This window comes from Mercenaria mercenaria, chromosome 2 (assembly GCF_021730395.1).
Source record: "Mercenaria mercenaria strain notata chromosome 2, MADL_Memer_1, whole genome shotgun sequence".
NCBI classification, from domain to species: domain Eukaryota; kingdom Metazoa; phylum Mollusca; class Bivalvia; order Venerida; family Veneridae; genus Mercenaria; species Mercenaria mercenaria.
The window spans coordinates 36,791,414-36,802,906 of NC_069362.1; the positions used below are offsets into that span (position 1 = coordinate 36,791,414).

The following is an 11,493-nucleotide window of genomic DNA, read 5'->3' on the forward strand; positions in this document are numbered from 1 at the left end:
CGAAATCACTGGGGTTATATACACACATGCAGTCTGGAATATAGAGAATCTAACTGCATTCGTTGGAATATAACTGCATTCGTAAAAAGTTATTCCAGAATGGGAAGCTTTACATTGAACTAAACAAACAAATTTAAAGCGTTTAGACAACCAGGACTCTCCCGCGGAATATAGGTTCTCGGCTTTTAACCTTAAAACTTTGTGAAAATAAAACAGGAACCAGGTTTTTGGGTTTTCCCCATATTGTAAATATTTCCAATTTCACTTCAAACAAAATCTTGAAACAATGGACGAGCGTCACAATTCTTACAAAGACATGCTTCTTGATGTCTCACAAAAGATCAATGAAGACGACTTAAAGCGAATGAAATTCAAATGTGATCAGATAATCAAAAAACGACAAAATGAGAAAATTGCCCAAGCTACAGAACTGTTTACAGCCTTGGAAGAGAGAGGATATCTCAGTGAAACTAACTTAAACTATTTGAAAGACCTGCTTAAAACTTGCTGTGGTGGGAAAATTGATGGTATTCGAGTACTTGAAAACTATGAGAGAATATACATTCCAGGTTTTGTTCCTTCTGTACCACAGAACCAGGCACCACCAGGACTGCCAGGTCAAGCTCACGCTCAGTTTATACCAGGTTTTCCCCAGCCACCAGGTCAACAAATTGTGTATGTAGTACAGAATGGTAACGCACCACCTGGAACACACAACACTAGCCAGCACAGTCAGTATCATTATCGACATTATGGATAAATACCGTTTTCCGGTATTTCCGTAAATAGGGTCAGTGGGGTTGGCGAGATTAACCGATATAAAGACTGTGTACAATATTAGCGATTATTTTTGCCAGAAGATAAGGATTTAGGAAAGTTCTTACTCTTCCACAATGGAAATAATATTCTACAACCTCGGCAACATTTTTTTCCCCAAAAATAATCTGTTTACCTTGAAAAATGCGAATAATTTCACACATTCGGTATCGAGCCACGTCAGCGGCAATGTAGAATAAAAGATGAAATTTCAAAAATAAAGTAAACTTTGAGGATATTTTTGCTACATCTTAATAACAACAATGTTTAATGATAATCTGCAAAACTTTTTTATTCATTTTCTTTGTTTAAAACTTGAAGAAAAGGATAATCTAAACACTACTGCCATGTAGCATAATGGCCGATACCCCGCTCACCGTAAAACCGGGAACAGGCGTTTATTGGTGGTTAATACCGGAAAACGGGATTTATCCTATAATGTCGATATCGAGAAAATCCGAGAGATCTTAATTATTGTTTTATAACAGGCCCGGTACCTACCATTATCTTTTAGACTTCAACTGTGTAAATGACCGGCACGGATGACACACATTTTGTATTACACCGGCCAATGTTCTATTATTTGACATCTGGTAATTGTCGTCTGCTGCTACGAGGCATTTGATTGGAACGCTTCCGCCAATAACCAATCATTCTTACTTATGCCATCTTGTGCATGGTTGGTCAATTGCCATACGGAAAATTGCAAAGTTTTGCTTTGTAATGAGTTGCCTAGATATTATACAAATGTAGCTGTGACCAAATAATGAAATGATTGTTAGGTATATTTATGTGCATAAATAGGAAAACTGGGTTCCTTCTCTCGCTGCACACTTTCTGCCTAATATGTAGGATACATGTACTTTTGTTAATTAATTTGTAAAATTAGTGGGATAAGACACAGGTTAAAATATTACACCCGGCTTAGGAAGGCGGTGCTGTTACAGTTTAAAGACACTAACGGACCTCCAGATTGTGGCTAAATAAGATATTTTCTTAGAATTGAAGTTTGGTCATATTAATTTATGAATATTAGATTCTAAACTATCTTGAAAATGTCAAGTCATGAAAAAAACCATATAACAGATAACATGCCCTAGCCAGAAATCAAACCTGGGCGACCACCGCAGTAAACATTTCCTGTATTCTAGACCAATACACCATGAAGAAATATTTAGGGTGAGACCTGATCAATGCAGCAAATGGACACATTGAACTGCTCAAGGGTAGAGAGTTCGGCAACATCAAAATTAATAGGGAGATAATTCCAGTGATGTACTGTTCTGGGGAAGAAAAAATACTTTAAGTAGTTTAATCTGTAGTTGCTGTAAATAACTTGTAACTAAGGGGATGGAAGTGACATGTGGGTCTAAGTGGGAACTTAGTAGTCTTCTTTAGGGATGGCAACCGCAACTAGTTCATGATAGATTTTATACATAAGTGAAATTCTATTAGCAATACGTCAGAGATCTAGTTGACAAAGGTTGAGGGATTAAAGCATATCTGTAACACTGGAGGTTTGACAGTAGTCAGGCTTAATCCAACATGCTGCCTGTCTCTGGTTGACATCCTCTGTCAGGTCTATTTTTGAAAATATTTTCTGCTCCTCTTTAAAATACATTTCTATAAAAAAAATATTGCTTTAAAAGATATCATTTAGTTTATCAGTTTGTATTTAATATAAAATATGCAAGAAAAAATATCTGAAAGTTGTTGTTGATGGACTTTTCTATCCACTCCTACAACCAGTGAAAGATTATTGTTTTTTGAGTGCAGTATATGTTTTTAACTCATTTTTGATTTCTCATCAAACACAATTTTTTGTATGGTCACATGATACAACCAACTAACTTTCATGAAAGGAGTTGCCTATGGGCAAGATATTCCCAACCACACCAATTCATGTATCAGTGAATCATCACTAAATGTATATCTTTTTCAAGATCTTATTTTTTTCTTCTTTTTCAGGGCAAAGATATGAAGGACCTGGTAAGATTCTCCTACATGTATATTCTGCAAGCATTTATTTGGAATCAGGAAAGAATTGTTTCAGTTGATGATGCTTTAACCCTTACACTGCTAAATGTCTGTCATAAACTTGTATATCTTTCAATTTGGACAGTACTATTAACTGTTAAAAGGGGTGCTTACCAAAAAGGTACTGACTGAATGGCGAACAGTGCAGATCACGGATAGTATGTGCAGGCTGATCATGATCTGCACTTGTTGCAAAGGCAGAATCAATCGTGTTCATGAAATATAAGTCATATTAAATTATACAGTTGGACCTGTCTGAAAAGACCACACTTGGAAATTGAAAAAATATGTCTTCGTTTACAGGTGGTCTCTTGACACAGGTAAATTTACACAGTTATTTTAAGGTTAAGTGAAACAAGAAGGCAGTAACTCTCATGTTCACAGGTTTGTCTGTATTAGGAGTAGAATAGAAAGTGCAGGTAAATTCCTTCTATTTTCATTAATATTTTACTGTTTGTCACAAACAGCAAACAGCTTTTCTCCGTATTTACATTTACTGTTTGTCACCAACAGCAAACAGTTTTTCTCCGTATTTACATTTACTGTTTGTCACCAACAGCAAACAGATTTTCTCCGTATTTACATTTACTGTTTGTCACCAACAGCAAACAGTTTTCTCCGTATTTACATTTACTGTTTGTCACCAACAGCAAACAGCTTTTCTCCGTATTTACTGTTTGTCACCAACAGCAAACAGCTTTTCTCCGTATTTACTGTTTGTCACCAAAAACAGCTTTTCTCCATATTTACTGTTTGTCATCAACAGCAAACAGCTTTTCTCCATATTTACTGTTTGTCACCAACAGCAAACAGATTTTCTCCGTATTTACATTTACTGTTTGTCACCAACAGCAAACAGATTTTCTCCATATTTAACAAACAAAATGTTTTATAAATGTATATTGCATTAAGGCAAAAGTAAATGATAAGTGTTGTCACCAGCATGTTTGTATCGGGATGTGTTATAAAATCATATCACTAAGTTTCTGCTTTTTTAAAAAAAACCCCAGCAAATGAAGGTATGTTACTAACATTGTTAGCTAACTTTACATGTCAAGTGGTTGTTTATTAACAGTATAAACTCATATACAGTTGAACCTGCCTTTAAGTGATCACCTGTATTAAGCAACCACTTGCCATAAGCAGCCAGTCAACTGACTATAATCTCAACATGTCTTAAGCAGTGACCTGCCTGAAGAAGTCAGACTGTGCCACTCCCTAGGCTGACATCTTGACCCTTATCATGCTGGGCATGACTGATTCTGCCTTTGCGACCAGTGTAGATTATGATCAGCCTGCACATCTGTGTAGTCTGATCAAGAGCTGTACTATTCGTCATTCAGTCGGTATCTTTTTAATGGTACTGTCAAAATTGAAAGATGGACAAGTCCATTTTAGAAGTTAAATAGCAGTGTAAGGGTTACTGTGAAATCATTATTATTCGTGGGGGATTAATTTCTTGGATTTTGTGGTTCAACATTAAATCCCAACAAACAAATTATGCCCAGGAGAATGTAAACTGTACTCAGTGTTGCAAAAAAAGACACAATAGCATTCTGGTCTGTCGTTGTGTGCATGCAGCAGTACTGACATGCAGCTTTCATATAGTTTATGGAGGCTCCATCAACGATATATATAGGTATGCATTGGAACAAAATCGACTATCTTATTCGGTTTGTTTATGACATGCTCGTCAAAGTAAAAGTAGGTATTTAGGCCTAAAAAAATTCTTTGTTTCCGGTAACATGCTAAAAAAAATTAGTGTAGGTAGGTCGGATTTTTTTTTTTTTTTTTGAATCTTTTTTTAAGGGAGACTTCTCGGAAATTATTTTTGTGTCAAAAAATGAATACAAATAAGGGGGTTATGCTTTTAAAGCATCAGTAAGATGTTTTCTAACGTCACTGGCCATGATTAAATCATAAAAAGTACAGTTTTGCAACTTTTTGTCAAACTTCAAGGCCATAAAAAACATTTAGAGTCGGGCCAAAAATTTAGGGTAGGTCGGGATACCGGAGACAAACAATTTTTTTTTTACGCCTTAGTACTAAAAATAAAAGTTTGATGTAGCGTCATGTGTCAAGCACTATGCTGCGGCTGTTGTTTAATTTTTTTCGGCCCCGCTCTGCAGTGTTAGATTATATTTACTGACATGTAGTAAACCGCTACTACTTTGGGACTATTAAATTTTATAAATTAATTGCTAGATTTGCGTCCGATGCATTATTACCTTATTCCATTTAACGTTTCTCGGCAGAAAATACCACATGCAAACGTTTAACAGCTTGTAATTCTAGATCATGTAGATGCACACACGCAAAACTTTCAACGATGTGGAATCCTTGCCGCATCGTCTATTGTTACTAGGCAAACTAATATTATTAGCTATAATTCGACACATGTGGACTTTTTAGTAATTTTTTATGATTTAGTTATTTTTTCCATGTTATTCGAGAAACACTTTTTACACAAGCGAATGTTCCATAATGAAAAAAAAAAAGATTCTGAATGAAAATAGGTATTTATTTACACGACCGGTAAGTATCCTGAAACGAAACTGAAAGTAAACAAACGAATATGTCGATGTTGATCTTTGACACCGTTCACTAATATAATGCTGTCATTTGACCCAAGCCGAAACAGATGGAGGCTTTTGAATATTTTCCTGCTGGCCAAGATATGTTATTGTCAAAAGTTTGGTATATCATAACGACAATATATAAGTTATTTTTTAACCGATCTGACATCACGTGATGAATCATGGTCACGTGAATGTTGTGGTGGCAGTGATCAATGAGCGGAGCGGCAAGGGAGATCACTGCGTTGGAGTTTGGCACACACGCATTCATTTTGCAGAAAAACATTTCAAATTGGATGGAAGTCTAGAGCAATCAGTTTATAATAGTTTATGTAAGGAATAATTACTATGATCATACTATAGTACTACTGAATTAAAACGACAGCCATGTACGGAACTTTTTGAACTTTTTTTCATGATTCTAAGCCTTTATATTATATCAGTTATGTGCAGAAACACATTTTTAGCAACATAAAATCAGTAAATCTATAATAGTTCCGTTTTTTTTAAATTTGCAATACAATAACTAGTTCTTGTTTGAAACACGATCAAATGATCAATGTGATAAACTTTATATTTGTTTCGATTATGAATGCTAATTGCAAGACTGTATCCCAAGTGCTATGGATTTGACACTTTTTATTTTGCACTGACTTTTCTAATTGAATATTTCACAGTTTTATTAAGTTTTGCAAATTAGGGGTCGTATAGTTACAGATAATGCAGTTGTTATTGGCACCTGATCACTCGCTAATCTCCCGCAGCATAGATTGCAATTTGGTAGCGTGGTTTCGCAGTTTGACACATTATCATGTAGGTTTCACATGTAAGGAGCAAAGTGACATAATAGATCTATTCCTGTGGAAATTATGAAGTTTTTTTGTTTTTTTTTTTACAAAAATTGAAAATCCATGAATTTACGTCCCCACGAAACAGCAATTTTGGCCAAAACCACAAAATTTCCATGCCGACGAAATTATATGATTTCACAGTAATACAGGTTTCACTTTACAGTCCTTTACACAGTATAACCTGTAATATATGTATTAATAAATTATCATGTGACTTCAGTAACAAAGAATTACAACTAATTGATTGCATTGTTGTTTTATTAATTGATGATCATTCAGTATCACTGAAATTTGTCAATATTGGACTATCTTTTTAAATTTACAATGTAACATGATTGTGTAATATAATATTTTACTTCAGATTTGAGTAAGGAAATTAGTTTTCTGTGTAAGAGTCTTGGACGAGACTGGAAATTTTTTATCCGATCACTTGGATTGCCTGAGGACGAAATTGAGATGATATCCTGTGATTATAGAACAGTACGCGAGAGGATACACCAGTGTTTGTTGGCATGGCAACACCAAGAACAACAATGCGCCAGTCGAGATAAACTGATAGTAGCTCTTAGACACTCATCTGTTCAGAGAAATGACTTGGCATCAAAATTAGAGGAAGGGAGGTATTAACATGAATGGCATTCATATGTACGTTTGATATCGTCAACATGTACATTGGAACTTGTTTATAAACTGGTCTTTTTGCATATTACTAAACTAGGATTCTAAAGAAACTGGATGAATTCATTGCTTTTAGTTTCCAACAATTTACAAGCAATAAACTTGACATACCTTTATCAATTGAAAAAAAGAAATAGCTGCTAGCTTCCACTGTATCATTTGTCTTCAGTGTACTCAAGTATGTAAGCGTTGTTATTATTAATAACTTGTGAAAAGTAATTCCGGTATGTTTTAAAAGATGGTTTTAAAGGATTTTGTAGCGTATTCTTTATTAAAAAGAGCTTTATTTTCATACAGAAATTACACAATCTGATACAAACTGACTAAGAAATTGTCCTCATTTTTTGCTCACCTGAATTTTGTTCAGGGTGAGCTATTACTATAGCCAGATGATCAGATGTCCATCATCCCTCGTCAGTTATCCTGCATCATCACTTTTACTTAAACATCTTCTCCTCTGAAAGTACTTGTCAGAATTACATCAAACATGGCAAGTAGCATCCTGGTAACCGTATGGACCTCTGTCAGCTTTGTTCAACTGGTTCAACTTGGCCCTTTTCAGGGGCTGCCAGAGCTAGAGAAAAGAAAAACCTGTAGCATAATTATGAGGCACTCTCCCAATTTTTTCACATTAAGGGCAATGAACCCGTTTTAGGGGCTACTATAGCTGAAAATAGAAAAAAGAAAATTATAATAAACAACATGGCTATTCATCAAATTTGGTCTGAATTTACGCATCATTATAAGATCTTCTTCAGATTTTGCCCAAATGGGTTGCTTGAACTCTTTTAGCGGCCACTAGAGCTAAATATAGAAATACATTTAAACAACTTCTCCTCTTGAACCACTGGGTGGATCTTGATAAAACTTGGTATGTAGCGTCATTAGAAGGGCTTCTCCCAGTTTTATTTAAATGTGGGCACTTGCAACCTTTAAAGGGCTTTTAGAGCTAAAAATAGAAGTAGGTTAAAAGCAAATGTTCTAATGAAATGCATGATTGATTTTCATCAAACTTGGTCTTAAGTAATTTTATAAAGGCCTCTGTTAAATATCTTCAACTGGGGGCACTTGGCCTCTTTTAACTGCTACTAGAACTGAAATAGTAATATATTGAAATGACTTTTTCCCTTTCACCTGCTTGGTGGATCTTCATTAGACTTGATCCATAGCATCCTTGCAAGGTCCTTTTTTAAGTTTATTCAGATGGGGGATCTTGACCTTTTTATCCTTAGATAATAAATACACGTGCTCATTCATGATTCAGTGTGTTATACATATATTCAAGGTCTAGTCATGGTCAGGTGAGCAACTTAGGGCCACTACGGACCTCTTCATGCAAGTAGCCCCAATATTGACTCTACAATGAAATCTTCACTAATGTTTGAATTGTCAATTTATGTTGCAAATTAAAACCTAAACAATCCAACGAAAGCACTATAGCTGTTTGTTCAAATGTGACCAAAAAAATATAGCTATAATTTTCATCCCAGAACAGATACTGTTGAATACTACAAAAAAGCTTTGTTAAGTGAAAGGATAAATCAGGTTTAGATGACGAGATATAATAACTTTTTTTATCTCCACTCTTGTTATTTTTGTCAAATGTAGGTGTATTGGCACAGTATTAAATAATCATTGTATGAAAATAATGTGTACCCAAGATAACAACAAAACATAAATTCATTTGGTTTGATATTAACAATACGGGAACCCTGAAATTAAGGTATCTGATCCACAAATAGGTAAATGTTGATGCCTAGTGACCCAATGTTTTTTTTTATCATTTCAAAGAGTTGTGTCTGCTGAACAAGAATTAGTAAATAAAATGACTATAGATAATAATTATACACATATCACTACAGACTTGTTAATATAATTTTTGACTGTGAAGTGATAAATCTTACACTGTAATAAGTGGATTTCTGTTGAAGTATCATTGAAGACTATAATTATAGTGTAAACTAGAAAAAAAATATATATACAGTAGAAACTCCGTAAACCGGACCCTGTCCGGACCAAGTCAAAAGTCCGGTTTTCAGAGGATTCCGGTTTTCAGAAGATTTTGCACAAACTTCTTATAGGATTTATATATGTATGTTCTTATTTATTCTATCTGACTGTATCATGTTCAATGTCTTTTAAGTTTTTTCTTTTCCCAAATCTGCATTGTATGTTTCTGTTATGTATCAAAACTAAATTATTTCTTTACAGAAAAACATCACTTAAAATGATACTTTATAATGAAAAGAATGTTTTGTTTATTGTGGCGATATAAATAGTCTAGCTCCTATATATCAGGGAAAATACATCATGTGAATATATTTATAGTTAATAATTAATACTAATACCAATAATAATTAATGAGAATAAGAATCTTTTTCATATTCCCATCACCCCTCCCCCCAAAAAATATAACTTAATGAAAAATCACCTGTTCATCAGTAGATCAGTTAACTTCTCTCTACTAGATTAAAATGTTTTGCACTTTATAAGCTCATCTTTCATAGTGAATACACAAAATACAAACACACAAATAAATGACTTTCACACCTACTGAGGTAACATGTGCTTATTAGTTGTTTAACAAAAATTGTCACCTGCTTGAGATTGTTTTTAAAATCAATTCAAAGTGACAATACACATAAGTTTTGACACTTACTGTCCGGTTTTCAGAGGATTTTTTATGAATAATATTCCTTTGTGGCCATGAAAAACCGTCCGGTTTTCAGAATTCAGAGTTTCCGGTATTCAGAGTGCTTTTTTAATTGAACTTATAAGAGAAAAACTTGGGACTTTGAAAATCATCTGATTCATAGGATTCCGGTTTTTGGAGGGTCCGGTTTTCAGAGTTTCTACTGTATAACATAATTTTGCAATGTAATCTATATTTTCTTTTCCAGTAGACAATACACTTCCAAATGATACCAAAATTATATGACCTTACCAGCCATCAATATTTGATCTATTTTAATAGCACTGTTACCGGTATTAAGAACTTGCTTATTTGTGGATCAGATACCTTAAGTCACAAAATGAGTGCAGCTTGGTTGCAACAAATTGCATTATCTGCAGGATTAAACTGATTTGAGACGCAACCTTTCACTCCTCAAGAGACTATGAGCACGCCCTATGTCTGACAGAAAATCCACATGCCTACATTAGTTGGGTATCGGTTTCAGGGGTGATATCAGGAGATTTATGGGGCAAAACTTTATTCCATGGAAGAACAAGTATATATTTTTTATGCAAAGCAAATAATCTTTTTGGTGCATAATCTTCCTATCAAATAAAATGATTCATTTTGCTCATTTGGCTGTAATCATTTGTGACGACATGCACCTGATTTGAAATTTACACCTTAGTATAGAAAACATATAAGGATGTTGTTACTAAACTGAGTTGAAAACTTTGTATGTGATTGTATGAATTTAATACATCATTACATACATGTACATTCTGAGTGTACTGTTGTCACTAGAGATTTGCTAAATATGTGATCTTTAATTTTAGGATTACCTTTTTGTAATTTATACAAAATCTGATTGTTATTACAGTTATCACCAAACCTCACAAAAAAATCATAATTATTAGTTAGCTCATGGTCTTTCCTCACATATAATATTATCTCCCTTGACCCAGTAAAAGCCGATTTACCTCCTATTATTATTATATTAAAGCTAGAATCACTGAACCTCTCATAATTATAAATAAGCACATGACCTTTTCTCACGTACATGAAGTATTATCCCCCTTGACTTAGTAAGACAGAGTTTTTCCCCTTGAATGGTAAGAAAAATTAAAAATGCTTATAATTAAAAAAGTATTTTAGCTAGAATCGCCATACCTCATAATTATTAATTACCACATGAACTTTGCTCACTTATAGTATTATCCCCTTTATTTACTAGTAAATGCAGACTTCACCCTTGATTTTGTAAAATATAGGGACATTTTACTGTATCTAAGTAACCTTTTGATGAATCTCCATGAAACTTTACATAAATATAGATTACTGTTAGGTGGTGGTGCACACACACTTTAGTGAGGATAACTTCTGTTACCAGAGTTGTTGCCCTTTTATTGTTTTTCAGTCCACTTTTCCCACTTACAAAGTAATCCATTGATGGGTCTGCATGAAAATTAACACAAATATAGGACACTATAGGACATCTCTTCAGATATTGCCCTTTAATTGTTCTGAAATTTATAAATTCCCAAAAAACAATGATGGATTTTCATGAAACTTAAAACAAATTGTAGATAACTATAGAGCAGTGTTTTCCCTTGATATTGTAAAAAATAGGAATTTGCAAACCATGGTACAGTTCTATCACATATAACTTGTGTATATCTGGAAATTAAATATTGTTCAAAATAAAGTCCCTATATTCACAAAAACAACCTATTCAGTGGGGGATATGAATTCACTGAATTTTTAGCTCACCTGAGCACAAAGTGCTCATAGGTGAGCTTTTGTGATCGCTCCATATCCGTTGTCGTCCATCCGTCCTTCGTCTGTCCGTCCGTCGTTGTCA

The 11,493-nt window shown here is 34.1% G+C and overlaps 1 protein-coding gene across 1 annotated transcript; it reads left to right on the plus strand.

Annotated features, from left to right (window-relative positions):
• The first annotated feature begins 202 nt into the window (after window positions 1-202).
• LOC123563734 (uncharacterized) lies at window positions 203-7,059 on the plus strand. The gene is made up of 3 exons (XM_045356700.2): window positions 203-731; window positions 2,785-2,805; window positions 6,642-7,059. The coding sequence occupies exons 1-3, from the start codon at window positions 287-289 to the stop codon at window positions 6,905-6,907; spliced, it is 732 nt and encodes a 243-aa protein (XP_045212635.2). The 5' UTR covers window positions 203-286; the 3' UTR covers window positions 6,908-7,059.
• Window positions 7,060-11,493: the final 4,434 nt, after the last annotated feature.

Coding starts and splice junctions, on each gene's coding strand:
- LOC123563734 (XM_045356700.2), top strand. CDS start 287: ATGGACGAGCGTCACAATTCTTACAAAGACATGCTTCTTGATGTCTCA. Junction 732..2,784: donor ACACAACACTAGCCAGCACA/GTCAGTATCATT, acceptor CTTCTTTTTCAG/GGCAAAGATATGAAGGACCT. Junction 2,806..6,641: donor GCAAAGATATGAAGGACCTG/GTAAGATTCTCC, acceptor ATTTTACTTCAG/ATTTGAGTAAGGAAATTAGT.